The sequence below is a fragment of the Dendrobates tinctorius genome, unplaced genomic scaffold (assembly GCF_039654945.1).
Source record: "Dendrobates tinctorius isolate UK_male_01 unplaced genomic scaffold, ASM3965494v1 ptg000030l, whole genome shotgun sequence".
Classification (NCBI taxonomy): Eukaryota; Metazoa; Chordata; class Amphibia; order Anura; family Dendrobatidae; genus Dendrobates; species Dendrobates tinctorius.
This window is the reverse complement of record NW_027361698.1, coordinates 44646260-44665971: the sequence shown is the minus strand read 5'-3', so window position 1 is coordinate 44665971 and position 19712 is coordinate 44646260. Positions and strand designations below refer to the sequence as shown.

Below are 19712 nucleotides of genomic sequence, written 5' to 3'. Positions count from 1 at the left end.
GCAGCCTCTTACCAGCAACTATGGAAAATCTTCGGAACCCATAGACATGTGAGTTACTGATCATATACCTCCTAAATCTGGACACGGTGCCCTGCACATCAGCTTCATTGTACTTTATTATAGCTCAGTCACAGGCCAATATGAAGCAGGAGTTTGCTCCTGGAAATCCTGACTTTGTGAATGAGGCCTGACTGTACAGTCACTTTTCTGGTTTTGGCACAGTCAGGAAAGGTCAGCCACAGTGGTAGCCACAGTGAACATCACCATCCCAGCCGCAGTGGAGGCCACAGTGAGGATCACCGTCCCAGCCATAGTGGTGGCCACAGTGAGGATCACCATCCCAGCCGCAGTGGTGGCCACAGTGAGGATCACCATCCCAGCCGCAGTGGTGGCCAAAGCGAGGATCACCATCCCAGCCATAGTGGTGGCCACAGTGAGGATCACCATCCCAGCCATAGTGGTGGCCACAGAGAGGATCACCATCCCAGCCATAATGGTGGCCACAGTGAGGATCACCATCTATCCCAGACATCAGAAAATAGATTCAGCCAATTTCAATTACCTAACAATAGAGGCTCCAGTTACATTTTGCAGCATATCACTAAGTGTTAGAAATAATCCTCGAATACTTTTCAGCTTCTGCGAGGCTTCTGACACTGGATACTGGTAGACAATTTCCTGCTGTTAAATGAAGAGCAGTTAGCACATTTTCAGCCATGCCACAAGACTACAATACACAAGAACACCCAAGTAATTTCCATACTTATAGCACAAGAAAGTATCCCCAGGCAAAGACTCCCGGCCCATGCAGCCATGGCAAAAAGTTTGGAGACTGACAAGTTCAGGGGAGCTGAAATATTAGGCCCTTGGCCAGGAAACCCCCCAGATCCCAATCCCTTCTGGCTCAGATGCTGGTATCCAGCGTGCCAAGGCAAATTATGGAAGTCTTGAAAAATTGGTTACAACACTGTGAATATTGAGTCTTCGCACAAACTTTATGTATAAAAACTTATGAAATACTTACATTTGTACTTCAGCATAGCATAAAAACACCTGAGTAAACACCTAAAAATCACTGAAGCCCCCCAAAAATAAATAAAAATTTATGTGAGTCTCAAAACTTTTGGCAATGACTGTATTGTGTAAAGCTGGTACTAGACTGAAGATTTCTGTTGCCACATCCTTGGGGTCAGTGAATATCTATGGAGATATCCAAGCTGTCCTCCTCCCATGAGACCTACTCGCAGGAGCAGAGATGGAACAGTTTGTATAAAATATAAAGGGGACGGAAAGATGGCTATTTGTCTAGGTCTATGGCTAACCCAGGCGTCTGAACGAGAAGGTAGCCCTTAAACATTTATTTTGCTTCATTAAGGAAAGTGTTGAAAATACATTTCATTGTGTCGAATTTGTTTCATTGCACACACACTTGTACCAGAGCTAACAAAGACGCACGGAAACCTATGGAAGGAGTCAGAACAAACTTTTATCACACAACATTGTGAAAGTTCTGGTTCTTTTCTGATGTACACCAAAAGGACTCCTCCAGGCAGACTACTTGACCAGGACATACGCACGTGGTCAAAATTGTTGGTACCCCTTGTTTAATGACAAAAAACCCACAATGGTGGCAGAAATAACTTGAATCTGACAAAAATAATAATAGATAAATCTATGAAAATGAACAAATGAAATTCATACATTGCTTTTCAACCATGCTGCCACAGAATTCTTTAAAAAAATAAAACCTGTGAAATAGGCCTGGACAGAAATGATGGTACCCCTGAAAATAATGTGATAAAAGGGACATGTTAAATCAAGGTGTGTCCACTAATTAGCATCAAAAGTGTCTACAATCTTGGAATCAGTGAGTGGGCCTGGATAGAGGGCTACAGATACTCACTGTGCTGTTTGGTGACATGGTGTGCATCACACTCAACATGGACCAGAGGAAGAGAAGGAAAGAGTTGTCTCAGGAGATTAGAAAGAAAATTATAGGCAAACATGTTAAAAGTAAAAGTTATAAGACCATCTCCAAGCAGCTTGATGTTCCAGTGACTACAGTTGCACACATTATTCAGAAATTTCAGCTCCATGGGACTGTAGCCAACCTCTCTGGATGTGTCCACAGGAGGAAAATTGATGACAAATCAGAGATGGATAATACGAATGGTAACAAAAGAGGCCAGAAAAACTTCTAAACAGATTAAAAGTGAATTTCAAGCTCAAGGAACATCAGTGTCAGATCGCACCATCCGTTGTTGTATGAGCCAAAGTGGACTTCATGGGAGACAACCAAGGGGGACACCATTGTTGAAAAAAAAAAAAATCATAAAAAAAGCCAGACTGGAATTTGCCAAACTACATGTTGACAAGCCACAAAGCTTCTGGGGAAATGTCCTATGGATAGAAGAGACAAAAATGGAACTTTTTGGCAAGACACATCAGCTCTATGTTCACAGACAGAAAAATGAAGAATATCAAGAAAAGAACACTGTCCCTACTGTGAAACATGGAGGAGGCTCTGTTATGTTCTGGGGCTGCTTTGCTGCACCTGACACAGGGTGTCTAGAATCTGTGCAGGTTACAATAAAATCTCAAGGCTATCAAGGAATTCTAGAGAGAAATGTGCTGCCCAGTGTCAGAAAGCTTGGTCTCAGTTGTAGGTCATCGGTGTTGCAACAGGATAATGACCCAAAACACACAGCTAAAAACACCCAAAAATGGCTAAGAAGAAAACATTGGACTATTCTGAAGTGGCCTTCTATGAGCCCTGACCTAAATCCTACTGACCATCTTTGGAAAGAGCTGAAAAATGCTGTCTAGAAAAGGCAACCTTCAAACACGAGACAACTGGAGCAGTTTGCTCTTGAGGAGAGAGGCAAAATACCTGTCGAGAGGTGCAGAAGTCTCATTGACAGTTACAGGAATCGTTTGATTGCAGTGATTGCCTCAAAACGTTGTGCAACAAAATATTGAGTTAAGGGTACCATCATTTCTATCCAGGCCTATTTCATGAGTTTTATTTTTAAAAAATTCTGTGGAAGCATGGTCGAAAAGTAATGTCTGACTTTCATTTGTTCATTTTCATAGATTTTTGATTTATTATTACTTTTGTCAGATTCAAGTTATTTCTGTCACTATTGTGGGTTTTTCTGCCATTAAACGAGGGGCACCAACAATTTTGACCCCGTGTGTACATAATGGTTGACTTCCAGCTTCGTGCTCCGTTTTATGCCTTGGCATCTTATATTTATAGATACCTATAGACAAACGTTTTATTTCAGACATTATGCATGTCTGATTTTACAAAAATAAACCTTCCATTTGCAGACCGCATATGACTATTTCTTCACATGTCTCCAAGGCTCTTGATGTGGCTTGGACCAAAATAGGAAAGATTCAAACCAGATTTACCCACTTCAAAGGCATTGCCTCCACCACTGGATAATCCCCATAGTCCGCTCTGTGTGCTCAGCATATTCCCCGACTCTACCAAACTACTGAAGTGAAAAACTAAAACAACAATCCAATGAGTGGCACATGTTCTTCTTCCCGGAGCGGAGTTTCCATTCCCCACAATATGGGATTGGTAGCAGTAAGGATTTCATTGCCGTCAGGGCTGATCGCGTGTGTGGCTGTACATCCCTTCATGTGGGGAACAAGAACAATAACCATAGTGTTACAAAAATGAAAACGCCAGTGTCATTTTTCACAGCACCGGAGGCCCCAAGTTGTAGAGGGGCATCCACAGACTGCGAGCTAGTAGAAAGCACAATGGTGGATGGTACTTGTACGTCAAAGCCATAAACATGTGTGAACATCGCCTTACCTGGCCTAGTGGTGTTAGACAGATAAGACAGTATGTGGGACAGTTAGTCCCTTATGGTAGCATTTTCCTACTGGCCCCAAGCACGTGACATGGGGAGAAATTCCTTCCGACCATAGAATTGAGCAGATTTACTGCCCAGAGAGCAGGGAGCCGTATTATTATTAACCAGCTGTCCAAAAGACAGGAATCCATTATTAGCAACCAAATTAGTCAGTAATATTAGCATTTAAAGGGGTGGTCTCATTCTCTGCTTGAAGAGTATACCAGTTCCCTTCCTCTTAGCTTCTAGGCTGAAAGGGTCCGATGTACTTCTGATGATTGACAGTACAGACCAGTAGCATGGTTGCACTGCTGGCCTGAACTGTGCTCTCTACAACACAGCAAGCCGAGGAACCATCAGAGAAGCACAGGAGCCTGAGGCTGGCCAGATCCGGCAGACATCAGAGCAGCGCTTACAAGCTCTATAGAAAAGTGCATTGCAATTCTTGTCTTGGAAACCAGTTACCTCTGATAAACTGCAAAGATGGCCAGTCACCTTGGCAATGAACAATAATCTAATAACTAAAACTCCGTCCGTTCTTGAGGACAAAGAGAATTTTTAACGTTTAAAGTTAGTTGTATTTGCAAGCACTGTTCAATTTTACTTATCTAAGGCGAGATAACCCCTTTAAAACATTTATACATAGATAACCTGTAATAAGATCCAACATTGAATAACAAGCTTCAGAAGATCATACTCGGCCCTCAGTAAGATCAGACAGATTTTACGGGATTAGGTTTCGATATTCTGTACGATTGGGAAGGTTAAAATGATAAAATTAGCTATACTCGCCCAGCAATGCTTCCATGCCACTGCCCTCGGGCTCTGACAGACAGCAGCGGTCACGTCACGGCTGGGCTCAGCAGTCACGTGTGGTCTACATGTAGCAGTAGAGCGCGGCACTCCTGACAGCAGGTGCACAAGTAGGACCCCAATCCGTAGTATAATGTCTATGAAGAACTTGGCACACAATTGATGTGGAGACCTTCTTCAGATATACGGATTGCCTTAGAAGAATATATATGATTCCATGCTGAAACTATGCAGGTTACGGTGCATCTGGAACGTGGGAGTACCACTAAAGGTATGGCAGCCATAGACATGCTGACTTCTACAGATGCCATCCCTTTAGTGGTCCTCCCACTTTCCAGATGCACCGTAACCTGCATAGTTTCAGCATGGAATTCTATATTCTTCTATGGCGATCCGTATATCTGAAGAAGGTCTAAACTGAGACCGAAACATCATATGTGTTCACTGTGCATTGCAAATACATGTCCACTAAGCCCAGTGATTGGCTGCAATGGTCACTTGCACTGTAGCAGTCATGCAACCGCTGCAGCCTGTCAACAAAATATCTATTTTTCCAAAATTACTTCAGCCATTCTCAATAAGAAAAAAAAAAATTGCAAGAAATCTTAACGTTAAAAAATATTTTAAAATGGCAAAAATAGATGGTGCTAGCTTCATAGTTGTTAAAAATGTCTGAAAAAAAAAAACCCTGAATATAAGACCGGCGTAAAGATTCTCTCTCCTACAAAAGGAGACGGTCAAAGTGGATTCTTCTGATCTAATTTAATTAGGCCTCTGAATTTCAGTTCAGCGAAACAGTTTGTTACATCGGACCCTCAAGCTTTATATAAAACAAAAAGAAAATAAAAAAGGAAGGAAGCACAAAAGATACATTATGTCAATGAAAATGCCAGAAACCGGTCTCTAGGCAACAAAAAGAGCGAGAATAAGATGTAACAGGGAGTTAGCAGCACGCCAAAATCTACAAGCACCTTAAAAAGGTACTCCCACCTCCAAGATCCTATCCCAATATGTGATAGGTGTAATAATAATAAGAATATTAGAAAATACCTCCAATTAGAAATGTAGTATAGTTCTTCTGATTCGTTATGTCGCTTACCCTGCAGGGCATTGCAGTAGCTTAGGTATCTATGGTTACGACCACTGATACAGTGACCGTTAGAGAGTAGTGGCCATAACCATAGATACCTAAGCTACTGAAATGTCCTCCACATAGTAAATCAGAAGAACCATACTACCTTTTCATTTGGTGTTATTTGCTATTATTATTACTACTACTACTACACATATTGGGATACGATCTTGGAAATAGGAATACCCCACTAAGTTAAAATGTACTGGAGCTGGCCATCCTTAGGTTACATTACAGTCTACCAGACAGATGACAGCGACTGTGCAGAAGATTTACTGATCAAAATGCTGCAGAATTTTGGCTGAACTTGAGATCCAAACTTTGCATATCTGCTGAGCATCACATTTGTTAGAAGGAGTCGGTCAGCAGCTATGACCATATAAACCTAAAAACCCAGCATGACCCTTAGGAACATGAGAAAACCTAGCTTTAGGGCTGCCGATTCTGGCACTATCGTTGAGAATCAACCGCTTAGTCTTTCTGTTTATTAGATCACACATGCCTACTGGGAGGTCCATAGGCAGGGACGAGATCAGACCTTCATCACTATAGACCTCCCATACCCATCACACGAATATCGGCCAAACCCACTGATGATTGGTTCGGACAACTCTAATGTTTGGGAGCCCTGGACAAGGATTGTTGGGGGAGTTAAAAGATCTAGAATTTCTGATATCAGACGGACGATCCTATTGTTTACCCTGAGATAAGATGCAGCTAGACAGGTCTGGCAGAGACTATCCCATAGAGAACACAGGAGCGCTCAGCCAAGCGAGCTAACGGCTGAATGATCGGCTGACATCAGTCTAACGGTACTGTCACACTCAGCGATGCACCAGCGATCCCGACCAGCGATATGATGCGGTCAGGATCGCTGGTGCATCGCTAAGTGGTCGCTAGTGAGCTGCCATACAGGCAGATCTCACCAGCGACATAGCAGCGGTCGGGGGTCGTTACTTACCTGTCAGACAAGGCAATCCTGACATCCTCCCACCCTCGTCCACGCATTGCTAGTCGGCGCCACAGGAAGCTGACGACGAGAAACGGTCCAGGCCGTTCTCGCGCGATCAGTGATAATCAGCGGGGGAGCCGGTCAGAGGTAAGTATCAGACATAGCGATATCGCTATAACGTCACAAAACCAGTGACGTTACAGCGATATTGCTAGCGATATCGCTTAGTGTGACAGGCCCTTAATGTTCTTGGACGGTTAAAGTACTAAATGCTTCCCTTGCTTTTACTGGATTGATGGCAATCATTGTGCCTGTTGCTGACATCCTGGGCATGTGCACTTAGTGCATGGACAGTAAGCTCCCACCAGCGAGCGACGGACTCACTAAATGACTGTATGACCCACTGTATCTGGAACCATTCAGCCACTGCATAAAACTGGTTTGTGACAATTGCATCAGTAGAGCTGGCCAGAGACATTACATTCAATTGGCTAATGTTAAAGAACAACTTGTCATACGGCACGCTTGGCCCTGGTAAAATAAAAAAAGACTTATACTCCTCTCCCGTGCCGGTGCCGTTCCAGCAGTGTTGGCACTCACTCTCCCCGTCGCTCCCGTGTGGTTGTAGCGACACGTGATCCTGGAGCCCAATCAGCGTTGCTGTCAATGTCTAAGCCGTCTGTTGAATTGAACATGAAGTTAGAGATCAGCTACAGACCTGGCTTCCTCTTCATGTTAAATTCGACAAAAGGCGGAGACAGTGACGCCAGCGCTGACTGGGCTTCGAAGTCATGTGTCACAGCAACAGCATGGGAAAGACGGGGAAAGCGAGTGACGACACCGCGGGAACAGCGCCGGCATGGGAGGAGAGTATAGGCTTTTTTTATTTTATCGGGGCCAAACATTTATATAATGAAGGGGTTGTCCTAGTAATGGACAGCCTCTTTAAGGTTAAAGGGAACCTGTCAGCAGTTTTGGCCGCTATAAGATGCGGCCACTGCCTTTCATGGCTTATCTACAGCATTCTATAATGCTGTAGATCAGGGGTCTCAAACACGCGGCCCGCGGGCCACATGCGGCCCCTGAGGCAGGCATCTGCGGCCCGCGGTGCACCACATGTCTCACTCCCTGAGGCAGGGGGAAGGCACGCATTCAGGAGCAGCGATGGCATTGGCTGTTCTATGTGCAGTTGTGCACACACTGCACAGGACCTGTGATGAGGTCACAGGAGGGGGAGGAGTCAGGTGTCACATGATCAGGGGCCTCAGTGGGTGCAGGACGGACGCTGCCGTCTGTGTGTTTGTTGTCATGGTACTGAATGAAGGCAAGTTTATGCGTGGGGTCTGGAGGGGTTTACAGGGTGTACGGAGCGGAGCCCTGTGTGTGTACGAGGTGTACGGAGCGGAGCCCTGTGTGTGTACGAGGTGTACGGAGCGGAGCCCTGTGTGTGTACGAGGTGTACGGAGCGGAGCCCTGTGTGTGTACGAGGTGTACGGAGCGGAGCCCTGTGTGTGTACGAGGTGTACGGAGCGGAGCCCTGTGTGTGTACGAGGTGTACGGAGCGGAGCCCTGTGTGTGTACGAGGTGTACGGAGCGGAGCCCTGTGTGTGTACGAGGTGTACGGAGCGGAGCCCTGTGTGTGTACGAGGTGTACGGAGCGGAGCCCTGTGTGTGTACGAGGTGTACGGAGCGGAGCCCTGTGTGTGTACGAGGTGTACGGAGCGGAGCCCTGTGTGTGTACGAGGTGTACGGAGCGGAGCCCTGTGTGTGTACGAGGTGTACGGAGCGGAGCCCTGTGTGTGTACGAGGTGTACGGAGCGGAGCCCTGTGTGTGTACGAGGTGTACGGAGCGGAGCCCTGTGTGTGTACGAGGTGTACGGAGCGGAGCCCTGTGTGTGTACGAGGTGTACGGAGCGGAGCCCTGTGTGTGTACGAGGTGTACGGAGCGGAGCCCTGTGTGTGTACGAGGTGTACGGAGCGGAGCCCTGTGTGTGTACGAGGTGTACGGAGCGGAGCCCTGTGTGTGTACGAGGTGTACGGAGCGGAGCCCTGTGTGTGTACGAGGTGTACGGAGCGGAGCCCTGTGTGTGTACGAGGTGTACGGAGCGGAGCCCTGTGTGTGTACGAGGTGTACGGAGCGGAGCCCTGTGTGTGTACGAGGTGTACGGAGCGGAGCCCTGTGTGTGTACGAGGTGTACGGAGCGGAGCCCTGTGTGTGTACGAGGTGTACGGAGCGGAGCCCTGTGTGTGTACGAGGTGTACGGAGCGGAGCCCTGTGTGTGTACGAGGTGTACGGAGCGGAGCCCTGTGTGTGTACGAGGTGTACGGAGCGGAGCCCTGTGTGTGTACGAGGTGTACGGAGCGGAGCCCTGTGTGTGTACGAGGTGTACGGAGCGGAGCCCTGTGTGTGTACGAGGTGTACGGAGCGGAGCCCTGTGTGTGTACGAGGTGTACGGAGCGGAGCCCTGTGTGTGTACGAGGTGTACGGAGCGGAGCCCTATGTGTACGAGGTGTACGGAGCGGAGCGGCGTGTACGAGGTGTATGGAGCGGAGCAGCGTGTACGAGGTGTACGGAGCGGAGCCGCGCGTGTATTAAGTTTGAAAGGAATGCGGCCCCCCAGCTCAAATTTTATGTGTGGCCCATTTACTCTGCCGAGTTTGAGACCCCTGCTGTAGATAATCCCTCGATAAGACCTGCAAGTGAAGAAAAATAACTTTTATTATACTCACCAGGGGGGTGGTCTGGTGCGGTCCGATCTGATGGGTGTCGCAGGTCCTGGTCCGGCACCTCCCATCTTTTTGCCCTCAACAGGGCAGAGAAGTACGCCTGTGCAGGAGCGCGATGCAGGGGAGTGCTGAAGCAAGCAGAAAGGCGGCATCGCAAGAAGATGGGAGGTGCCGAACCCGGACCTGCGACACCCATCGGACCGCACTGGACCGCCCCCCCTTCCCCCCGGGTGAGTATAATAAAACTTATTTTTCTTATCTTGCAGGTTGGATCGGTGACTTATCTACAGCATTATAGAATGCTGTAGATAAGCCCTGAAAGGCAGCAGCCGCATCTTATAGCGGCCAAAACTGCTGACAGGTTCCCTTTAAACATCTGTTAAAGGAATGATCACCTCAGTAAGTGATCACTTATTTACCGGTTGTTAAATAGTTCACCGTAATAGTTCTTTTTATTTAGTGTTACTTTCACCAAGGGGGTATGGCTTATGATCAAAAGTGCAGAGCATTCTAAACACGCCCCCAGGGAATCTGTGAGACACACCCACTTGTTAAACACTGTAAAGCTTTGAGCTAAATTAAAAGGCACATATCTTTTGAACTGCAAGTTGGATTTGAAGGAAAATAAAAAAAAAAGAAACATTTAGAGAAATGGGACTACACTAATAGCAAATACTGGCAAGTTTTGACCTGATGCTAGGTCCTAGGTTTCTTTTTAGAGGGAATGTAAATTTTCCATATACATCACAACATCACTAACAGGTGAGGAAGCCATTAGCCCAAAAAGCCAGGAGAGTATATGAGTGAGTACGTATGTATGCATGTAACATAAGTAATGGGTCATCCAGTAAAAGAGTAGATATGCCATATAAGATCAGGTAGGTGGAGGTCAACCTTTGGGATCCAGCAGAATTGACTAGTGGCAGACAACTCACAGATCAGACATCAGGGCATATTCCAACAATGTAATGGGTGGAGAAAACCCTGGCAGCAGATTTATGTTTCCTACCACACAGACTACAGAGACAGACCAGTATCCAAACAGCGTTTCATAAGTTCACATTTTTTTCTGCCACCATTCTCTTACTTTGAGCAGAAGGTATAGGAACGCTCATCCTGAGTTGCTGTGTTTAAGACACTTTCGTGCTCTCAGTGAGACATAGGCTCACACTAATATCTTGCATTAAAAAAATACCTTTATTAGAATCCATTAAAACAAACTCATTGTAAAAAACTTATTCCAAAAGCACCATCACCAGATCAAACAAACACACACCACAGGGAGGTGTGCCTGACCCTGTACTGGCCTGAGTCTCCCTATCTATCAGCGGAGGTTGGCACCCTAAAACCTGTTCAATGGCACCCCCGCTCAACGAAGGCTTACCCTGCTGGCCCTTCAACGCCCTATCTTGGCAGAAGTGAAGAAATATTTGGTAGGTGGGATAGAAGAAAAAGGTGTTATTTTTATTTCAATGTCTAGATGTCCTTGGATTTGTAATTCAGCTGATCTAGAAATATTCCTTTTTCTTCTATACATATCCAATACAAGCTTTCCTGACGATATTCTGTCTCATTAAGTCCGGGGTCAGACTTGCGAGAAACTCGCACCTCAATACCCGGCACTGTCGCCGGCACTCGGGACTGGAATGTGCGGCTGCATGTATTTCTATGCAGCTGTACGCTCCGGTCCGAGTGCCGGCGGCAGTGCCAGGTATTGAGGTGCGAGTTTCTCGCAAGTCTGACCCGGGCCTAACTCTGATTATATGGATCAAGCTTGAGTGAACACCCCTGGACCAGTTATTGGTGTTCCTGCCAGAAAAGAATGAGACCGCAACACTGTTGCTAGTCAGATCAGGCTCAATGGCCACATATTAGCCGATATTCAGGGACAATCCCCTCTCTGGTATGATGCCATAAGACCATGAGGCAGCCCAGATCTTTTATAGTATATAGTCTCAGACGCTCACAGGTGTTCGAAATTATTACCTGGTCAGAGTGCATATCATCGCGTTCCACTGACCAGAAAAGGAACCCAGATGGTGCGCCGAAGTAGAGTACCCTACTGGGAACTTATGTCTGAAACCATCGTTCCCCGTGATAATATCATGCAGAAACTCAGAGAGCTCGGTCATCATGAAGCGTCCGAGCAAAGTGACGCATGCCCAGAAGTGCGCTCCACCGCATTTCACATGACGTAACCTATCCCCCTCGGCAGTGCATAGACCGGAACTATATCCGTCCCCTCTTGATGAGGCGCGGAAGAAGATGGTTGTGCGTTCCACCACGACACAGCTGGAACGCATCCGAGACATAGCCACTTAGCAATTGGTTATTTTGGAATTAAAGGGAATCTGTCAATAGCTTAAGGGAAGTCAAATCAGCCTGTATCTGAGACTTTCAATTTCAATCCTATAAATAATAAAACACTTTAGTATAAAGTCACTTACCTCTTCTTTTGAATTCTCAGAGTCGAGTCGGAGTGACAAGTACATTGCTATATGAGGCATCTCTTCCAAGACTTTCTGGTGGTTGGTATGTTCGTCGCCCCAGATCAACTTTGTCATGTTGCCCATAGGTGGCTGAGGCACAGGATTTATAGTCGGAGATGGAATTTGAGCATTGAACTCCGTTGTTTCAAATGTCAGTTTCACCTTTTTGGAAAGTAGCAGTAGATAATAATACATGTATAAAAATAAATCTATACTTTATAGTGGACAGGTCCTTTATAGTAGACATCATCCAACTGCCCAGAAAATGTGACTCCGAGGTCTAATAGGACTCTACGGAACTCCTTTTGAACGGTTGAACACAAACACGGCCATACCCTCAACATATCTGACTAGAGAAAAACTGATGTTACCCACTGCATTTTTTAACAACACACTGCATTAACAGACTTTTTAGGCTACTTATATTGTAAAAACAGTGCAAAGATCATATCTGGCTAGCTAGTGTTTATACACAAGTGGTGCAAACATGATCTCTGTTAGGAAGTATCAAGAGCTTTTTTTCTTTGCAAAATGAATGTGACAACTTTTTTACAAGCATCCAAAAATTATTCTTTTATTAAGGGAGCAAAAACAGGTGTGCCGTTTTTAAAAAAAGTGTAATAAATAATGGCTTCTCAACTAGGAGTGAAAAAATATCCCTTTTTTCTTATCTACAATAGGTTTGCTATTCTCAAAATTACTAAACAATTAGAAAGACTTTTATAAAGTGGCCCAAAAATTATCCATTTTTTGGCCTTTGCAACAGGTTTGCTATTCTCAAAATGATTACTAGGACAACCCCTTCTTGATCAAAATGTTTGACTCCCATAAAATAATAAAGATGAAGCTGACGTCACACTCTCTCTTCATGTTCGATTTGACCAAAGGCGGAGACAGTGACACCAGCGCTGATTGGGCGCCAGCGTCACAACACCGCACGAGAGCCCAGGGGAGAACGACTGCCGACATCATGGGAACACCGCCGGCATAGGAGGGGAGTATAAACTTTATTATTTTATCGGGGCCAAGCGGGGGGGGGTATGAGAAAAAGTTGTCCATGTAGAGGGCAACTTCTTTAAGCAATTACACAGGTTTTCATCAAGATTTTTTTTCTATTTAAGGAGGAGAACCATGCTTGTGGTTTTCAAAGTGAAGAAGCAAGAATACTTTACCTGCATGGGCCCCGGGATACAAGACAACACCCGTTCTATATTTTCTGTGTTGACTTCTACATCATTCACCGCAATAAGAGCATCCCCTATTAAAATAAGAATAATAACAATGTAGAAGCAAAAATCCAGGAGATGGGTATACACTAGGGAACTAGTTCACACAATGGTGCAGGTCACAAGTGCTGTCCCAACACTGCCAATGTTGAAGGCCCTCACAAGTGGTGATGAGGCCTCCATACTAGATATCCGAACATGTCTTTATAGAAGAGATTTCAGGGCATGGCAAGGTCTTACAGTCACTACATGGGTAATCTCTAATCCACCAGATTCATACTGGGATTTCTGGCTCACAGGATTCCCAGTAAATGAGGTTGCCTCAAGGAACACCCAAAAATACATAGGTTTTAGGGACTTGAACTTGGCTTTCAATCTAGTAGACCTGGACTATCCATATATTACCTGGTAGTTGTTATTCAGAGAACAGTATGTAATGCTACAATGAGACCACACTGACAGCTGACTACTGGGGGTTTCTGAATGGGTATGCATCAACTAGCTGATGGCCAGGCTGGCATGAATCTGAAAAGGGATTGTCATGGTAAGACAACTGCATCAAAAGAATTTATATTGTGGGAGTGCAGGAAGAAGGGAGCAGCAGTGTAATGAACGGCTGAGGAGCAGGACACCACAGAACAAAAGGAATAGTCTGTCTGCTCAAATGTAAATATGGATGTATGGACAGAACTTTGTACGCTCACATATTCATGTGCATATACAGTGTGTTTCGGTAGTTCTATAAAGAATATCTTTGGATTACAATATTTATCCATTTTCTCATCAGCTCACAATCATGCAGTCTACTGGTGTAACAACAATTTTAGAGCGCATAATGCCATGGTAGCATGCAAAGAACTAGGATAAAAATATATACAGAAATGGCCTAAAAACTGAACGGCTATACTTCAGAACTTAGGGCACTCAAACACATTAAAGGGAGAGTCAGCTCACAATGACTGTTCACACCAAGTACAGGCGCTCGGTGCTTCATGGTGGGGCCAATCATTTATATACACCTTCCCACCGGGTTTTTCCTCTAACGCCAGAGATGTCAAAGAAGAGAGGGAGGCGGGCTGGATATAGAGGGAAAACAGGCAGGTGTGAAGGTGCACTTAAATGACTGGCCCTGCCGAGAAGCACCGAGCAGTAGGACTTTGTTTGAACAATCATCCTGTGCTGGCAGAGTCCTTTTAAACAAAAGTCAGCCAAACCCACTGTTTTCAGTGAGATTGACCCAATATATGTTTCTAGGGGCTTCCTGACTCGCTTCTAAAGAGAAGACTGGTCTTCCCATACAGGATACAGCAGATGAACAAACGATCTACCGTTATCTAACATGTATGGCCAAGTTTACGCTAGAGTAGATATGATATGCTCTCTTACCTATAAGGATTTGGCCACAGCGAATAGATGGACTGTCTGGAATAAAACCATGAACAACCAGCTTCTCAGGGATAATCAACCGATGTGGTGGATCAGGGGCACCTTGCTTTTCAAGTCTCTTGCTGTTCTTTGAAGACTGATGAACAATCCCGATCAGTCTCTGGAGCAGGCAGAGCTTCTCATATGGTGCACTGTGAAGGATCCGGTTTGGATTGACATATAGACAAATATCCTTATATTGTTGATGGATAAGCATTCCAGTTTTGATGCTGGGCTGGTGTTTGAGGATAGAAGTAGGCCCTGTTGGTCCATTTAGTCTAGAAGGCCTCTTCTTGCTATTGTGCTTGTTCCTCAAAATTTTTGCAAGTTTTTTAAAACGTGGTTCATTTCTATTTTTCTTGGCATTTTCTGAAATAACTTCGGCTACATTTTCACAAAATCTGACATGGTTTACTCCTGGATTTAGAGGTAAAATGGCTTCTTCCTCTCCTTCACTCAACTCAAGATAGAATAGTTCTCCATTATGCTCCACTCGCTCCAACCATTCCGGCTCCACGTCACTACAAATAGAGTCAAGAATATTTTTTTACCATTTTAAAGCAGGACTGCGAATCAGTTTTAAATTTAAACCTTGTGACTAATGGGAAGGGTAGTGTCTTGGGCTAGAGGAATGCTTTGACTACAAGGGTACTACTTGGTGAGATAACATGACCACTGCATCAAGACACGCCTTCTGTGATTATTGGTCAAGCAGGAGGCCTTGATCTGTCTACCGGGTAAGTAAGAGAGCCTGCAGAGCCTACTTGGGAAACATCACATTTTTCCTGTCACTAAGAAGCAGAAACTTATTCTGACATAAAATATAACATTCCCTGTTGCTAGGTTGTTTATTTTGAGTTGTTGTGCACTGTTCCTACAATATGTCCCTACTGGACCATAACATCTAAAACTGTCTCTTAGATTTAGCAAGGCCTGAACTACACTAAATGTTTTCTTCCATTCAATTATATCTACTTATCAGCAATGAACGCCATGCATGCCGCATTTCCATCACAATAGTGCACAGTAAAGCCTTAGGCTATGTGCACACAATGCGTTTTTTCCAAGCGGAAATGGGCCAAAAACGCTATGGAATCCTTACGCCACTTAATTCAATGAGAATCCTGAAGTGTTGTCCACATGATCAGCAAATTTCCTTTGAGTATTTCCAGTGCATTTTTTTCTGCAGCAGGTCAATTCTTTAGCGTATTTCACCCATTAACGTCAACTGAGTCAATCAAATCTGCAGCAAAAATGCAGGTAGAAAAATGTTTGAGGATTTGCTGAGTTTTTGTTTGTGTTTTTTCGGGCTATCTATGATGTTTCCCACATTGTCATCTGTGTGACAGGGTGGGAAACACCGGCGCGGCGGCACTGATCGGTAGTAACGTTACCGCCAGTAAGATGTCAATGTGACCTCGCAGATATACTGTGACCAGCAGCAGTGACCTGCGGTAAAAAGCTTACGTCTGCTGTCACTGATAACAGTGATGGCAGGAGCTGCTGATGGGAGAAGTAGTCTCTCGTCAGCCAGTGTCTGTGCTCACACTTAAAAAAAAAATGAAGTAAAAAAAAATGTAAAATAATTACATACATATTCAAATAAAAATAAGAAACACATTATACTCACCTATCATCAAATTCCCGATGCCTTTGTTGCCTATAGAAATGTAAAACAAAAAAAAATAACATATACTCACCTTGGTGCCCAATTCCCGATGCCCATGTCTCTTATAAAAAAAAATAAAAAAAATAATAAACCACCATATAATCACCTGTCCGCCATAGTCCACGTAATCCCTTGTGTCCCACAGCGATCTCGAGTGTAGAACAGTCACAGTTAGAGCAGTCGGGAGATGTGACTGCTCTAACCGGCTATACAATGACAGGAGGTAACCACTCCCACAGTCTATCACTGAACTGCCGTGAGAGAGTTCACTGGAGTTCATCAGCTGATGACCTCCCGTGCTCTCACGGCACTGCTGCGTGAGAACTTTCTCCAGCGGTGGTGCCATAATGATGTGACTGCTCACAAAGTCATTAGAATCGTTGTGGGACATTATGACTTCTCTTCTATGCGGACAGGTGAGGAATGTTGTGGTTTATTATTTTATTTTTGTTGCAACAAATATTGGCTTCCGTGGCTTAGGCGTCGATAAGTATAGTTTAATTTAGATTCAATAAAGTAGTCAAATACAGAACTTTATTTTGGGTGTGTGTTTTTTTTTTATAATATCACTATGGTGTTAGTGATGGGGCATCTTATAGACGCCTCTCCATTACTAACCTCGGAGCTTGATGTCAACTGACAATCCAAAAGGTGACATCAACCCACTTGCCACCGCTACAGGGCAAGTGGGAAGAGTGAGGCTAAGTGCCAGATTTGGCGCATCTTATAAGGCAGACAGCTGCCTAGGATGGGGCTTTCCCTCAACTGGTTATTAAAATCACGCAGGAGTCCACTCAATTTTTTTTTTTTTTTTTTTTTAAAGTAATAGTTGCTGATTGGTTGCAGCCTATGCAGGTTCATTCTGTTAATTCTCCTACATAGACTGGTACTTTGGGGAGGTGCTGTGGGTCTTTATGTGGTGCTCTGCTTACATATTTATCTGTATGGGCTTATGACAGGTCTTCAGTGACCTGCCCCCTATTTTACATAATGCATATCATATGCTGGAGAAGAAACCCCACAATAACGGCTGTGGCACATGCACAGTAGCATCTATCGGCAGACAATAGATGCTACTGCACGTGCTGCCATTTTGCTGAAAAAAAAGTGGCTGCAGCAAAATGGCACCGGCGCTTGTACAGCAGCATCTCTCAAATGCAATAGATGCTACTGAGCATGCCCCTTTTTGATGAAGTTATTATTTTTTTAATCCTACAATATTATATGCATAAAGCGATACATGCTACTGCTCTGGCGCCATTTTGCTGAATGTAATTTTTTTTTTTCAAACCCCAAAATATATGCATTATGTAAAATAGGGGGCAGGTCACTGAAGGATGAGTGACTTGTCATAAGCCCATACAGATGAATATGTAAGCAGAACCCCACATAAAGAACCCCTCCATAGGCCACTCAAGAGCACGAGAATATCATTAGCTAAAAACTGTAAATACAGATTAAACAACAACCACAAGACGGATTTCATCAACCCCGGTATCATTTTATTCAGTATAACGGCGCCAACCTGACACTGTTTGTACGTTACTCAGCACAATCTTGCTGAAAGGTTCCCTTTAAAGGGAGTCCCAGCAGTTATTACAGTCCTATTTAGTTAAGTTGCAAATAACTTTTTTTTAGTAAACTGTGCTAAATTAGCTATGTAGGATAGTACTCACTTCCTATACTGGTCAATGACACTTGAGTGCTTATAACCCAGTCAGTGGTTTACTAATAGTCTTTCCTTTTACCACTTTTGCTAGTTGCTAACCACTGCATACTGGAAACAAGGTTGGAAATTGTCTAACCCAGTCAAAGTCGGTCATCATAATTGTAACCTCTTCACCCTCCTGACCAGGCCAAATTTTACAATTCTGACTAGTGTCACTTTATGTGGTAATAACTCTGGAATGCTTCAACGTTTCCCAGTGATTCTGAAATTACAGTGGGGAAAAAAAAGTATTTAGTCAGTCAGCAATAGTGCATGTTCCACCACTTAAAAAGATGAGAGGCGTCTGTAATTTACATCATAGGTAGACCTCAACTATGGGAGACAAACTGAGAAAAAAAAATCCAGAAAATCACATTGTCTGTTTTTTTTTCATTTTATTTGCATATTATGGTGGAAAATATGTATTTGGTCAGAAACAAGCAATCAAGATTTCTGGCTCTCACAGACCTGTAACTTCTTCTTTAAGAGTCTCCTCTTTCCTCCACTCATTACCTGTAGTAATAGCACCTGTTTAAACTTGTTATCAGTATAAAAAGACACCTGTGCACACCCTCAAACAGTCTGACTCCAAACTCCACTATGGTGAAGACCAAAGAGCTGTCAAAGGACACCAGAAACAAAATTGTAGCCCTGCACCAGGCTGGGAAGACTGAATCTGCAATAGCCAACCAGCTTGGAGTGAAGAAATCAACTGTGGGAGCAATAATTAGAAAATGGAAGACATACAAGACCACTGATAATCTCCCTCGATCTGGTGCTCCACGCAAAATCCCACCCCGTGGGGTCAGAATGATCACAAGAACGGTGAGCAAAAATCCCAGAACCACGCGGGGGACCTAGTGAATGAACTGCAGAGAGCTGGGACCAATGTAACAAGGCCTACCATAAGTAACACACTACGCCACCATGGACTCAGATCCTGCAGTGCCAGACGTGTCCCACTGCTTAAGCCTGTACATGTCCGGGCCCGTCTGAAGTTTGCTAGAGAACATTTGGATGATCCAGAGGAGTTTTGGGAGAATGTCCTATGGTCTGATGAAACCAAACTGGAACTGTTTGGTAGAAACACAACTTGTCGTGTTTGGAGGAAAAAGAATACTGAGTTGCATCCATCAAACACCATACCTACTGTAAAGCATGGTGGTGGAAACATCATGCTTTGGGGCTGTTTCTCTGCAAAGGGGCCAGGACGACTGATCCGGGTACATGAAAGAATGAATGGGGCCATGTATCGTGAGATTTTGAGTAAAAACCTCCTTCCATCAGCAAGGGCATTGAAGATGAAACGTGGCTGGGTCTTTCAACATGACAATGATCCAAAGCACACCGCCAGGGCAACGAAGGAGTGGCTTTGTAAGAAGCATTTCAAGGTCCTGGAGTGGCCTAGCCAGTCTCCAGATCTCAACCCTATAGAAAACCTTTGGAGGGAGTTGAAAGTCCGTGTTGCCAAGCGAAAAGCCAAAAACATCACTGCTCTAGAGGAGATCTGCATGAAGGAATGGGCCAACATACCAACAACAGTGTGTGGCAACCTTGTGAAGACTTACAGAAAACGTTTGACCTCTGTCATTGCCAACAAAGGATATATCACAAAGTATTGAGATGAAATTTTGTTTCTGACCAAATACTTATTTTCCACCATAATATGCAAATAAAATGAAAAAAAAAAACCAGACAA

At 44.4% G+C, this 19712-nt stretch overlaps 1 protein-coding gene across 3 annotated transcripts in view; it reads right to left on the bottom strand.

Annotated features, from left to right (window-relative positions):
- INTU (inturned planar cell polarity protein) overlaps window positions 1–19712 on the bottom strand; it is an 88141-nt gene that overhangs the window by 32878 nt on the left and 35551 nt on the right. For all 3 annotated transcript variants that reach the window (XM_073572049.1, XM_073572050.1, XM_073572048.1), the window contains exons 2-5: window positions 14598–15157; window positions 13158–13243; window positions 11944–12147; window positions 563–681 (exon numbers count right to left, since the gene is read on the bottom strand). In XM_073572049.1, the coding sequence (XP_073428150.1) occupies window positions 563–681; window positions 11944–12147; window positions 13158–13243; window positions 14598–15157 (969 nt within the window). The remainder of the gene's footprint in view (window positions 1–562; window positions 682–11943; window positions 12148–13157; window positions 13244–14597; window positions 15158–19712) is intronic.